The 15,537-nt window shown below is 35.8% G+C and overlaps 1 protein-coding gene across 2 annotated transcripts; it reads left to right on the forward strand.

The window, feature by feature from the left end:
• Positions 1-29: 29 nt before the first annotated feature.
• On the forward strand, positions 30-14,330 carry LOC127856141 (uncharacterized). Of its 2 annotated transcripts, none has more exons than XM_052392169.1 (6): positions 30-171; positions 4,785-5,408; positions 5,701-5,801; positions 6,285-6,459; positions 9,184-9,266; positions 11,017-14,330. In XM_052392169.1, exons 1-6 carry the CDS (start codon positions 83-85, stop codon positions 11,361-11,363), a joined length of 1,419 nt encoding a protein of 472 aa, XP_052248129.1. In that variant the 5' UTR covers positions 30-82; the 3' UTR covers positions 11,364-14,330. The 2 variants fall into 2 exon arrangements, with proteins under 2 accessions (XP_052248129.1, XP_052248131.1); XM_052392171.1 differs by lacking the exon at positions 30-171 and adding an exon at positions 1,554-1,954.
• Positions 14,331-15,537: the final 1,207 nt, after the last annotated feature.

Consider the following 15,537-nt stretch of genomic DNA (forward strand, 5'->3'; position numbering starts at 1 on the left):
CAATTTATTTTATTGGTAGATGTCGGATAAGACGGTCATGTGACATAGCAACGTGTTCAGTAGCAACAAGGTGCAAATCTGTATGAAACGCAATTTTAGCAGAGCATTATTTTCATCACAAAAAATTAGTTACGGAAAGAGGTTTATCAAAACGGATGTTAACATAATTTCGTAAGTACACTATACTTCGAATATTGGTGACATTGTTATTTATGTTTTATCAGATATTGAAGAAAATGATTTATTATTTATTAATATAAGCGGGTGGGGTGATGGTTAAACGATGATTTCCATTATGGTAAATCGATGATTTTCATTATAAATATCCAAATATTTTGTTTGTAAATGGCAGTTGATTTCTCGCATATAACGCACAGTTATAATAGATGCTAATTTTGTTTAATCTGGTGATAAATAAATTGCTTAAATAAAAACTTAAAACATCTTTTAAAATATCGTTATCGATCATACTTTTATTATTTTCGTTTAATAATTATAATTCTTCTTCATATTATTATTATTCGTATTATTAATATTGTCATTATTATTATGTGCTGATCGATTAACGATTCTAATATCAGTTGATTTACGGTTCAACTGACCAATTCAAATGGATTGATGCGTACACACGGATTAAATTTATGGTGCAAACACGTCGTCATAGATTTTAAAATTTACAAATGAAACCACGTTAAAATAATTCGAAATCTATACAAAAAGTTCATCGCATATAGCAGTTGCTTAGAAACATAGTTACGACAGTAGTTGTTTTATTAATAACATGAATAAGAAAACTACCATAAGACAGTTTTAGATCAGTAGTGTCAGGGGACATGCTTACGCAGAGCTGCTTTATTTAAATTAGGTTATTTGTAACTGGCTGAATTGTTGGCGTTAATATTTTCCACTTTCTGTTTATATTATCTTAAAAAAGAAGCTTATTTGTGTCTACGATGTTCGTCTCTTTCTGTTTTTTTTATGTCTCACGATGGTACAAGTCGGAAAAAAAGTTATTGACGGAAAACCTTCCACTATTGTTTTGTTTACTCACGTGACCTTCGAGAAATTAGATATTCAAATATCATTTTGTCTCTTAATACACAGTAGTCGGAATAAAAAAGTTATTGACGGAAAACCTTCCACAATTGTTTTGTTTACTCTCGATACCTTCGAGAAATTAGATATTTAAATAAAATTATGTCTCATAATACACAGCATTTATGCATAAGTAAAATATGACAGAAAAACCGATACTTTATTTTCATGAGACTATTTAATATGTTAAAAGAATAATCAATTGCGAAAGAATTATGTTTAACCAATATTTTGTTACCCGACTTTTTAGCACATTTTGAGACTTGATTTTCAAATAGCAACTACATCTCTTACATATTGCCATCTCCCGAACATGTGGCTATTCTATATGTGTAATCAATTTCATTGAAATATGTTAATTGGTCTTTCAAGCACGAATTCCGTAGCGCCAAATGCATGTTCATTAAAAGAAAAAAATATATACAGGGGCTCGCCGGGTGAAAATATGCGTCCTTTTTGCAACAAAAACCTGAAAATGACACACATTGTCAGTAAGAAACACATTAGTTTACTTTAACACACACAGTCGTTCTTTGTACACATAACTACCGTGTTTTACGCCTCTTTTTTCTTTTGTGAATATTAAACCTATTCGCGCGCCGGAAACTAGTTGTTGCTCATTACGAGCCGCATTGTTGCGTTGCCTAAATGTTTTCGTAAGGAGAATTCTGATTGGTCGCCTAAAGTTACACTCAATATGATTCGTTAACATCATAATAATGATCACATGACATAACAACAGCTTCAGTAGCAACGAGCTGCAAATATTGTGAAAGCGTACACTTAACGGCTGAGAAGATATATAAAAAAAAATGGGTTACGGACACGTGTTAAGTTACGGAAATGTGTCTAAAGCTTCGTGAGTAAACGCTTTTTAGTATTATTAGCTTGTTAGGAATTATTTTTGTCGAATTTTAAAAGAAATAAGTTCTTTTTGTTGTAATAAGTGGGTGGGGTAATGTTCCAAAAATGATGCAAAGCCAATAACGGCCCGAAATTGTGTTCATAAGAAAAGACAACAACAAACTCTACAACAACAATGCAGTAGAAAGTTTTTTTTACATATATACATGCAAAAAAAAACAAATATAAACACATTAAAACCTCAAAAGACTCATAAACTTACAGAGAATGGTATTTTCAATCGACTTTAATACCTCCCCATGTACATGTGGCAGCAACAGTGGAGATTTTGACTAGATTGCACTTTACCGGTACGCAGTTGTTTACTACTATCGCAAAAGCGGGGTTTTGGGGGGTAGCCCCCGATACTAAGGAACTATATAGGATAAAACAGATTATTAGGTGTTAAGTTTGTTGTTAGGTGTTAGGTATTAGGTGTTATGCGGTAGGTGTTGGGTGGTGCGTACCGGTAAAGTTCAATTGCCCTGAGATTTTCATAACCAATTCTCCTGTGTCTGTCATTGTCCTCCTCACAGGCCTGTAGACATGTGCCATGTTAATAATTTTAAACTATTAACACCATTACAATTTACAGCTATTTAGTTGTTACTGAAATATGTTCATTTTGGTGTGGTCTTATGCTGTGGGGCCCGGAGGTCTGAGTACCTGGAGGAAACCCAACTGTGCGGTATGGTGACCACCTACCAAACTTACATTCATCGGAAAGGGGATTGAACATGGGTTGCAGAAGTGAGAAGTGCGCTTAGTAAGCACTTAGATAACCAAACAGCCGCAAAAACAACAACACTATCTGTCATTCGTATTTATCATAGGGTATTAACTTGCTTAAAGATTGCACTATATATTGAATCCAACATGGATAAAGAAATATCTGACATAGCATCAAAATCAATATTCAATGAAGTTTATATCTGTGTATAAAAAAGTACTTAAGGTACATAGGTAAATCAATATCACAGTTACTTTCAAGCATTTAAAGAAACAATTTAACACCTAAACTTCAAACACTGTCGAGTCTGACTGCAAAATATTCAAAATAAGGCTAGATTGCTCTTTACTGGTACGCAGTTGTTTACCACTATCGACAAAGCGGGGGTTTAATTGGGGGCAGTAGCCCCTGATACTAAGAAAATATATTGGATAGAAAGGATTATTAGGTGTTGCGTTAGTTGTTATGTGTTAGGTGTTAAGGGTTAGGGTTACGCTGTTTGGTGTTAAGTGTTGCGTACAGGTAAAGTGCAATTGCCCCCAAAATAAATATGGAGTGCGCAAACCCAAGAATTTTAACAATATTAATAATGTCTGACCCAAGATCCAGCAAGCAGACATACTACCAACCAAAAAAATGTGAAGAATTAAAATGAAAAATTTCATTGATTGATTTTAAGTATATTTTGGCTTGAAATGATGTTTCCCATCTTTTTTTTTACATTTTATCACAGAGAATAAATTGATAGTGGCAGAGAGAGAGAGAGATGTTTTCTTGCAGATTAAACATATTTGTTTATAATAGGGATTCAAAAGGTTTACCTGTTAACCTTCCCTAACCACCAGTAAACCATGCAGTTACATTTTCGGGAAAAGGTTAACCTGATCTTTTTATTATGCTTTTTTCATGAAATAATTCATGCGATTTTATGTTTTGTGGATGACATACTGCCAACATTCGCTGGCAATTAGTTAGAACAACATGCCGCACCAGCATGGTAATAAATGTCAACAAATAAAGCAATTAATCAGTACTTTTGTGGTTTCAAACAGGGGGTAAGTTTTGATAATTGGCGCTGCTGTGTTGTTTTACTTGCAAACATTTAACTAGCAAACTCCGGGGACTGGGGGCTATCAGCTAATAAATTGACACATTTATCTAACTCACAATAATAATCAGTAGAGACAATGGACAGCTTATTTTGATATTTTATTAACCAATACTCAACACAGATTTCTGGCAAAAATAACGTGTTTATAAGCAACAGACCAATAACTGAATGAAGTAATGCAGTCCATGCAATTGGGAAATATTAAACATTATTAATATGATTATAAATTACAGCATACCATTATTTTATAAATGCATGCTTTCTAAAATTTATATTATAAAGTGCTAGGGAATTATAAAATTGCTGTATAATAAACTCAAAACATCAATTATTGAGTTTATTTAAAGAGTTTGGGCTATTTTGGGGGGAACTTTGGTCAGAACATTTTGAAAAAATGCTAGTCTTTTTTCAATTGGGAAACAGCCTTTTTCTACTTTTTATATAACTGCCCCTGGATCAAATGATCGGGGGTGCCGGTCTATGGTTTTTGGCCTGTCTTTCTGTCATTGTATGTGTCTGTATTTCACAAAACTTCAACCTTGATCAGAACTTTTGCAATATTAAAGATATCAACTTGATATTTGGCATGCATGTGTATCTCATGGAGCTGCACATTTTGAGTGGTGAAAGGTCAAAGTCATCCTTCAAGATCAAAGGTCAAATATGTGGCTTCAAAGCAGCGCAGTAGGGGGCATTGTGTTTCTGACAAACTCAGCTCTTGTTGCTATTGGGAAACAGCCTGTAATAGGCTGTAATTTTGGGCAAAAAAAATCATTGTAAGGGGTTATACAATATTTTTGCAAGTTTAAAAATGCATTTAATTTGATATAGAAACGTTTGCCTTCGAATGTTTAACATTTGTATATGTTTATTATAAGTCTTTATAAAAATGCATAAGTTGTTTGCTTTTGTTGACCTATTTTAATTGGTATTAAATTGTTTCAGTTACCAGTACAGGCCAAGCCAGCCTGTCTGGAGACCTGTCCCAAACTGGAATGCTCCCTCTAGCTACAGACCTAACCCCTATAAGTGGGTCAACCCCAGTCTGAGGTCACGCTCTGACCAATTTAAGGCTGATCTTCAGCTGGTAAGGTCTGAGCCAAGAGCAGGGCCTAGTTATTCTGCCACTAACAGTGGTAGGCCTGCAGATAAATCAATTCCTATGGAGAGATACAGGTCTGCTGAACCGGCATGCCTTCAGCGGGCAGACAGATCTGAGAGGTCTAGTGAGTCTCATAGATATAGAGAGAGATCCCAAGCCTCAAGGTCTAAGGAACAATCTCCTCCTCCCAAGAGATTCAGGAGAGATTTCATTGTGCTGGATGAGTACAGCAGTGAAAGTGATACCTCCTTGGCCAACAGTTCTGGCAGTGGATCTTCTTTAGCAAGCAGCTCTGAGACTGGTAGTGACACATCTCTGAGTTGGAGCTCCTCTAGCAGTAGCACTGTCCTGTATAGCCCTGGCAGTGAATCATCCCTAGATGATGAAAGTGACTGCAGTGTGGCTGAAACAGCTGTGGAGGCAGGGGGCAATGAACCCAAAGAGACACCAGAGCTGTGGGGAACTTAGTAAGTTTCTGTTTTTATATTGAGAACTCTATCAGTCATTCAAAGTACATATTCATTCAATACACTATTTGCTATGTTTTAAATAAACATTTGGCACTTGCAGAATACATTCTTGTGGCTTCAAACTCTATTATGATGTCGGATTGTTTTGATAGCTATGTTCACACTGCCATTGTCAGATGTACCATGTCTTCTCTCTGAACATTTCATTATCTGCAACTAACATTTCTATTTATTTAACATTCTTGTATTCACTCTCTGTATCCTCTGTCTCCCTTTGTTCCCTTCTTAGTCTGAGTGATGATATGGAAAGGCAGCTTGAGTCCTGGGCCTCGGAGAAACCTGTGGACTTTGTTTCTGTGACCCCAAAACTCAGGGGAAACAGTGACAAAGGTAGCTGTGAATATAAGTTATTCATGATGTAATAGGACTCGAATAGTGTCACTGTCACGAGTGTTAAGCCCTCTGGGTACAAATTCAAAAGTCATCCTGGCAGTGTTTATTTTTTAAGTTTCACATGAGCATTCAACAATTCGCTTAAATTATTGGAACTAACTTGCCTTTGGACTTTATAACACTAACAGTGAATGCATATGTCATAGATTTTGTCATCCACAGAAGACTTTTACAGGCATGAACTTGAGTTCTTATTTGTTAAGTTAATAAAAGCTCCCTAAATGCCTTTCAGGCCAGGCGATCTCACTAGAGTAGTTCTAATTTGGTGAACCTTCATGTTAGACTGATTATTCAGGGACTAAAACTTATAATGTTTTCATTTAGATTGTGCACTATTCATTGGTAGTTTTCAGTTTAACTTTTTCCCAGAAATTTACAATGTTGCAGATTAAACCTCTAATAATTTGTGATACTTTGCAGGTATTGAACAGGTCACCCTGAGCCTCATCAAGAAGCCTCAGCCTATTCCCTTGGTTACAGCTGACAGACTGTCCACTCCAGTGGTCATTCCCAAAGCAAGTTTCAGTGGTCAAGTTAAACCTCCACAGTTTGAGAACCATGCCCCAGCTGAACTGCCAGAGCTTTGGGGATGCTAGTAAGTGGTCTTATAGGTTAATTATTTGATGCAGGCTACCATTATCAGAACCATCATTTACGCCAATAAGCCATGATTTTTGTTTGATTGTGATCACTTATTAATTCAAGCATTCATTTTTAAATGAATCTGCAATATAATTAAGGGTTTATGGTTTTAAATGAAATAATAACCTACCCATTCAGTGTGAATGCTAATATATTTTACAGAATTTAGCCCCTGGTAAAGTGGATGATTCCCTCCACTTTCAGTGTGCCTTCTGCTGTATTATTCATGATTTTATCTCCCTTTTATTGTCAAATAAATCAAACAATATTATTTCCCCTTAAGTGTGCCTGCTGTTTAATACTTCATGATCATCTCCCTTACATATATGATAAAACATAGGATGCAAGAGGTTACAAAAACCTTAAGTAAAATAATATTTTAGTATACTTTAAACATGTCATACTGCTCGTACATGTACTCTCTACAGAAAGGAAAGTAATTTAAGATCGCTTGCTTTGATAACATATCAGTTTCTTAATAAAAATATATTATAACATTTATTTTAATAATTTTGTAAATGAATGCTTTATTTTGTATTTATTTTTAACCAGGTTTTCCGAAGGAAAAAACTGGTTATTAGATTGGCGAATGCGGGCGGCTGGCTGGCTGGCTGGCTGGCTGGCTGGCTGGCTGGCTGGCGGGCGGGTGGAACAAGCTTGTCCGGGCCATAACTATGTCGTTCATTGTCAGATTTTAAAATCATTTGGCACATTTGTTTACCATCATTGGACGGTGTGTCACGCGAAATAATTACGTCGATATCTCCAAGGTCAAGGTCACACTTTGAGTTCAAAGGTAAAAAATGGCCATAAATTAGCTTGTCCTGGCCATAACTATGTCATTCATTGTGAGATTTTAAAATCATTTGGCACATTTGTTCACCATCATGGGACGGTGTGTCGCATGAAAGAATCACGTCAATATCTCCAATGTCAAGGTCGCCACGACTAAAAATAGATTTAAAAAAAAAAAAAAAACTTACAAAGGGGGTTAATTTTTTTTGTTCATTTCAAAAGTTCAGTTTGAGTTTTCTCCCTTTATCAGATTTTTTTTTCACAATGAAAACCTGGTTTTGTGACAATTTTGTCCCTTGTTCCTGCGTAAAACCATATAAGTTAAAAGTTATAAAAACTACACATAAAAACTACACAATGTTCATTTTCAAGTGTCATTAACCCTTTCAGTGCGGGAACCGAATTTTAAAGGCCTTTGCAAACAGTTTGGATCCAGATGAGACGCCACAGAACGTGGCGTCTCATCTGGATCCAAACTGTTTGCTATTCTGATAGTATTCTTTGAAAAAAATGAAGAAAATGCTTATTTTACAAATTCAGCAGACAACATTTTAGCAGACGACAAATTTCCCAGCATGCAAAGGGGTAATTAATGTTTGGTTGGGCTGCTTATATATTATGTTTGCCTCGTATTGTTCACAATAGTGTTGTGTTGCTTGGTTCATTCTGTTTTATTTAAAAAAAAAAACTAAAATTACCTTAATATAAACGAGTTTTTAAATAATTGCTTAACTAGTGCAACCCTGCAGCCTCACAATTCAAACAAATCAGCAAGCATACATATGCAGAACATGCACAAAACAACAATGTTCATTTGATAAAAAAGGACTATTTCCACTTGCTTGTGGCTGATACGGTCGCAAGCATTGGTAATAAGACAACCTGTTTGTCAAGCACACTCGCCCTGATGGCACGGATGTTGATGGCTCGGAAAAAATCTTCTGGGCAACATGCACAACTGTTGGGAAACGTTTATTATCACACCACCATGTCAACCGAACACCATCGGGTTCACAATTAACACGCATGTTTGTTAACATAACATACTGCGCAACTTTTAAGCAATTAAACACATACTAAATTTAATCATTTTATTTTTAAAATGTACTTTTTAGTTGATGTTATTAATTAAATGAGTTAAAAAACTGCTTTCTTAAATAAAACTTTCCTCAGATGGTGGTGGTGGAATTGTTTGTCACGTAAATTACTACTATATTAATTTGTGTCAAAACAAAAACGACATTTAACTCCACAAGTTTTCAACTAAAAATCCAAAATTTGATAAAATTGTTTCTTATAAACACTTTATTTTTGCGAACAATCAGTGTTGGATATTGGTTAACAAAGCATTTAAATAAGCCGACCAATGTCTCGAGTAATTTTTATCACGAGTTAGATAAATGTGTCAATTAATTATGTCACATAATTATGTCGCTAATTATCAAAACGAACCTCCTGGTTGTAACCACAAAGCCAATGATTTATTGCTGTATTACTTTGTTTGTTGACAAGTTATTTATAACCATTGATGGTGCAGCATGTTTTTCTAACTAGTCGCCTGGGCAAGGTGGTAGTATGTTGCAGGCAAAACGTAAAATCCTACAAATTATTTAATGGAAAAAGCATAATAATTTTCATCAGGTTAACCTTTTCCTGAAAATGAAACCGGTTAACTGGTGGTTTCTGTAGATTAACTGGTTAACCTCTTGCATCACTAAAAATCCATGTATTGCCCCCTACTAGTGTTTAGGGTCCTATATAGTACATGATTAGTTCCTTGTAAATGTGATGTAAATCCCATTATCCCCTCCCTTTTCAATGTTGTACATTATTATCTCCCTTGTATATATGATGTGTATCCAATGATTGCCTCACCTTTCAGTGTGAGTGCTGCAATGCAGAGGCAGATGGACCAGTGGGAGAGAGAGGCTAATGGCCTGAACATCAAGGCTCTATCCAGCACTGGTATGAATATATAGTTCATCATTCCATTACAGGGTAGATACAAAAAAAATATGAGCTATTGTCATCACCTTGGCATCTGCGTTGGCATTGGCGTCGGCGTCCGGTTAAGTTTTGCGTTTAGGTCCACTTTTCTCAGAAAGTATCAATGCTATTGCATTCAAACTTGGTACACTTACTTACTATCATGAGGGGACTGGGCAGGCAAAGTTAGATAACTCTGGCATGCATTTTGACAGAATTATGTGCCCTTTTTATACTTAGAAAATTGAAAATTTTGGATAAGTTTTGTGTTAAGGTCCATTTTATTCCTTAAGTATCAAAGCTATTGCTTTCATACTTGCAACACTTACTTACTATCATAAGGGGACTGTGCAGGCAAAGTTATGTAACTCTGACTGGCATTTTGACAGAATTATGTGCCCTTTTTATACTAAGAAAATTGAAAATTTGGTTAAGTTTTGTGTTTAGGTCCACTTTATTCCTACAGTATCAAAGCTATTGCTTTCATACTTGCAACACTTATTAACTATCATAAGGGGACTGTGCAGGCAAAGTTATGTAACTCTGACTGGCATTTGGACGGAATTATGGGCCCTTTATACTTAGAAAATTGAAAATTTGGTTTAGTTTTGTGTTTTGGTCCACTTTACCCCTAAAGTATCATAGATATTGCTTTCATACTTGGAACACTCGCAAACTATCATAAGGGGACAGTAAAAGGACAAGTTGCATAACTTTGGTTGTCATTTTTACGGAATTATGGCCATTTTTTGACTTTGTAACTTTGAAAATATGGTTAAATTTTGTGTTTCGATCCACTTTACTTCTAAAGTATCAAGGCTATTGCTTTCAAACTTCAAATACTTTCATGCTATCATGAGGTTACTGTACCTGGCAAGTTGAATTTTACCTTGACCTTTGAATGACCTTGACTCTCAAGGTTTAATTATAAAATTTTGCTAAAATTGCCATAACTTCTTTATTTATGATTAGATTTGATTGATACTTTGACAAAACTACTCTTACCTGACATACCACAATAGACTCCACCCAAACCATCCCCCGTGCCCTCCCCCCCGAATACCCCCCCTAATATATTGTTATTTTTTATTTTTTTTAAGATTATCTCACAAATGACCACCACACCCTCACACTATACCCCCCCCACCCCACCCCCCCAGTTTTTTTTTAAACGGTTTAAAACACAAATATTTATTTTTATTATTTCATTTTTGAAATACCGTCCAACAGTCGCACCCAAGAATCCCCCCCCCCACCCACCCCCCCCCCCTAATTTTTTTTTCTTTTAAGATGATCTCACAAATGACCACCACACCCTCGCACTTATTATACCACCCCCACCCCATGCCCCCCCAATTTTTTTTTGAAACGGGTTAAAAAAACACAAATATATTTATTTTTATTATTTTATTTTTGAAATACAGTCCAACAATCGTACCCAAGAATCCCGTCCCCCCCCCCCCCCCTCCCCCCCCCCCCCCTCCCGATTATTTGTTTTCCTGCATTTTTGGAAGATAATGTAATGTGCTCTTGTTTCTTTTTAAGTTGCATTATATAATTAATATTTGTCTGAAATATATCTTTCATTTATATTAACTAAGTAAAATAGTTCTGTTTATAAATATGATCAATGCATGTTTCAGGTCAGTGTCCTCTGACATATATTTTTCCTTTTTCATAAACTAAGTTAAATAGTTCTGTTTATAAATATGAAAATTGCATTTTTCAGGTCAGAGTCCTTTGACAAAACCTGGGTCTGCATCTAATCCATTTTTGCAGTCTAGTGTGGTTGCTAATCAGCAAGTCACTTGGTGTGCTCCCAAGCCCTGCCTTCAGTCTGGTGTGGTTGCTAGGCCAGTTGTCGTGCCAACCCAGCCAGCACTGCAGTCAGCTGTGGGTGCCTGGACCACCCCTGTCCAGATGAACAGATGGGGCCCCAGCCCTTACCCACAGTCCTCTGTGTGGTATTCAGTTGCTAGGAAACGGCCACTGGAGGAGTATGAGAATGAGGCTGCTCCCTCAGCCAAGATTCACATTAATAAGAACCACCCAAGGTTCAGACATTTGTTCCAGTAAACAAGTGTGGGTAAAGGATAAGTATGTTTTTTATCATTTACTAGAGTTGCGACACCTTAAGGGTTTCGCGGGATGGAATGAGTGGAGAGTTCACATCAAATTGAAAATCGATTATTTCTATAAAAAAAAATTGGTACGAAAAAATATGTAGGCAGTGGGTACGAAAAAAAAATAATTTGGGTACGAAAACAAATTTGAGTACGAAAAAAAAAGTATGTTTTTTATCATTTACAAAAATAGAAAAATGAAGCATATGCTTCACAAAAAAAATACAAAAAAAATATATGAAGCTATGCTTCGCCAAAAAAAGTATAAAAAAACAAAAACACAAAATACCAAAAAAAGATGTAGCCTAGATTTTGTAGTGTAGTTATCCTATTAAAATTGTGTTGTAGAGTAGTTTACTGTTTTTTTGTATGATCCTTCTTTGTTCAACCATGCACAGCATGTTCATGGTTAGCTATTGGGATACCGTGATTTCTGTATGTGGTAGCATTAATGTTGCCTTCTTTTGTTTCTCGTCTTTTTCTCATAAACTACCAAATTTGATATAACTTCATAGGGATGTTGCTCGGATGGGAAATGTTCAATGAGATCCAATCAACTGCATAAAATTATTTTGGTTACCAGAGCAACTATAGATTTTTAAAGAAACAAATATTATGTTTGTAATATTGTACTTTGATCATTAATCAAGTATTTTGTAGCATTTCTTTGGGGTAAAAACAAGCCATATCCTGTTACTTAAAATAAAAAAAGTTTTTGCTCAATCACTTTAGTTGGGATGAAGGTATTTGGCAGATGTGTAGCTTACATGCAGACCATGCTTTTGGATGGATCAATTATTTAAATATTAAATTCAAATGTTTAAATGTTGAAAACCTGGTTTTGTGGTATTGCCATGTTTCTTGTTAATATAGACTATGTGCACTTTAACATTCTTCCAAGTAGATCTTTGCTTTTCAGTATTTTTCATCAGGTGGTGAAGTATATTGAAATCATGCGTCAGGGGTGAAAACTGAATGCACTAGGGGTCACACTTATGATTCATGTATTGATTTTGGTAGTAAAATAACTTTTGAAATATTTTCTAAATACACAAGGCCCAGAGCTTTTTTAGTTGGTATTCGAAAGTAAGTAGTGGTCCTCAACAAAGTAAGGTCAAATTATGCAGCTGAATTCAAAACGTGTCATTCCCCACGGGTCCCATTTTTAAGCTTTTGTGATCACCTTTTGTCCTTCGTGCGTTGTCTGTCGCCCGGCGTCAACATTTGCCTTGTTAACACTCTAGAGGCCACATTTATTGTCCAATCTTCATGAAATTTGGTCAGCAGATTGGTCTCAATTATATCTTGGATGAGTTTGAAAATGGTTACGTTTGCTTGAAAAACATGGCTGCCAAGGGGCGGGGCATTTTTCTATATATATGGCTATTGTAAAATCTTGTTAACACTCTAGAGGCCACATTTATTGTCTAATCTTTATGAAACTTAGTCAGAAGATTCATCCCAATGATATCTTGGACGAGTTGGAAAATAATGCCGGTTGGTTGAAAAACGTGGCCTCCGGGGGGCGGGGCATTTTTCCTTATATGGCTATGGTAAAACCTTGTTAACACTCTAGAGGCCTCATTTATTTTCCGATCTTCATGAAACTTGCTCAGAAGATTTGTCTCAATGATATCTTGGATGAGTTTAAAAATGGTAACCTTTGCTTGAAAATCATGGCTGCCAAGGGGCGGGGCATTTTTCCTTATATGGCTATAGTAAAATCTTGTTAACACTCTAGAGGCCACATTTATTGTCCAATCTTCATGAAACTTGGTCAGAAGAATTTTGTTATTGATATCTTGTATGAGTTCAAAAATGGTTACGTTTGCTTGAAAAACATGGCTGCCAATGAGCGGGGCATTTTTCCTTATATGGGCTATATATGGCTATAGTAAAATCTTGTTAACACTCTAGAGGCCACATTTATAGTCCGATCTTCATGAAACTCAGTCAAAGGATTTATCCCAATAATATCTTGGACGAGTTCAAAAATAATGCAAGTTGGTTGAAAAACATGGCCACCACGGGGGCGGGGCATTTTTCCTTATTTGGCTACATGTATAGTAAAACCTTGTTAACACTCTAGAGGTTACATTTATTTTCGGATCATCGTGAAACTTGGTCAGAAGATTTGTCCCAATGATATCTTGGATGAGTTCGAAAATGGTCTTGGTTGCTTTAAAAACATGGCCACCAGGGGGCGGGGCATTTTTCCTTATAAGGCTATAGTAAAACCTTGTTAACACTTTAGTTATTTTGGAAACACAATAACTTCATAAGTGTTATGTTTTGCATGTACCATCTGAAAGCAGTCCTCTTCAAGTTATGATCAAATTGTGTTCTTCAAGGCAAAGCTGGTCACACCCTCGGGGCCAAATACTTAATATGCACTTAATTAGCAACATGCTTTTCTTGTCTCATTTCAAATTTGAAACATAATTTGGGTGAGAGATCAAGAGCCATTTTGGCCTTGTTGTTTGTTAGTTTGCATTATTTATTGCCTGTTTGTTGTCTATACATTTGGTTTGGTTTATTTGAGATTTTGGCATAATCACTTAATTCAGAAAAACTGATAATAATAATTATAATAAGTTAATGTAACTTAAAAGTTTGTGTGAAGAGTTTTCAAAAAGTTGATACTGAGTTAAAACTCTAAACTAGTAATAACAGTATCCTGTTTGGGACTTAAACGTAAAAAGGCAAAACTTTTACATGTTCTTATTTTATGTATGCTTATGAAATGTGTTTTTGTTTTAATTGTTAATTAAGAAGAAAGTTCTGAAGATCACAGTTGCTTTTTCGATATTATTTTTTAAATAAATAATGTCAGTCAAATTGACTTAGAGAGATGGCCACTATTTTGATATTTGGCAATGAGGCTTTACAAGTCTATATCATGTTTGTTTATTAAGAAAAATTACAACATGAAAATAAAAGGCAAACATTTTCTTCCCAAGTTGAGACCTATTTAATTTTTTCATATGTGTTGCGTAACTTCAATCCAGGCCATCCAGTAAAGCCTCCTAATGCTGCCAAGCTTGACAAGGGCGCCAGCTTCAGTAGCAGTGAGCACCGAGTCAAGCTTGAAGGTCCCAAGCCCTTGGAAAAGCAGAGGGGGGGGGGGGGGGGGGGGGTAGCAGATGCAATGAAGATGGCATCCACAATGGAACTATGTTAAGTATGTGATGCTTGTGGGATGTTTGTAGATGTGATTAGTTTTTCCTAAGCCTGTGATTAACAATGTTTTGGCAGTTAGAAATTTGAAAACATTGTTAAATTTGTTAAAATTCACATGTTTATACCATGATCAGGCTGAGTTTCTGTGGTGGTGTTTTGTCCATCTTGAAGTGTGCTTAAACTTTGAATTCAAACAAAATCGTATGGCATTTTACGATTTTATAAAATGTATTCAGTTTACAAAGTTAGTTCGAATCATGCCACTTGGGTCAAAACTGGCAAACATTTGATGCAGGCTACCACATGCCACTTGGCAAAATAACTTATATTAATAATATTGCTAAAGTGACATCCTGTAATGGAACTCTATAAAGTGTATTCAGATCATGCCCCTGCTTTCAAAACTAACAAAACAAATATGAGCGTCATATGGTTAATATTGGCTTTGTTAGCAAAAATAATTCTCTTGAAATGTTACTCAGGCAAGAACTGTAGGGCCAGCTGGGCAATTATTTCATGTTTATCCAATACTTGATTTTTAAAGTGATTTAAAAGATAATAAACATACCACTTAACCTATACAAATATAACAGTAAAACACTATCTATCACAATGTTGTCATCACAACAGAACTCAATACCCATGCAGTCATCACAACGGGAATGAGTCGTTATTCAGTTATCACAACAGGACTCTTTCACTATGCAGTCATCACAATAGGACTTCAACAGCATGCAGTTATCACAATTGGACTCCATCAACATGCAGTCATCAAGACTTGACTCAATCTGAATCACCATGCAGTCATCCCAACAGGAATCCAACACCATGCAGTCATCACAACAGGAATCCATCACCATGCAGTCATTTCAACATGACTTCACAACCATGCAGTCATCACAACAGGAATCCATCACCATGCAGTCATTTCAACATTACTTCACAAC

The sequence above is a fragment of the Dreissena polymorpha genome, chromosome 13, assembly GCF_020536995.1.
Source record: "Dreissena polymorpha isolate Duluth1 chromosome 13, UMN_Dpol_1.0, whole genome shotgun sequence".
NCBI classification, from domain to species: Eukaryota; Metazoa; Mollusca; class Bivalvia; order Myida; family Dreissenidae; genus Dreissena; species Dreissena polymorpha.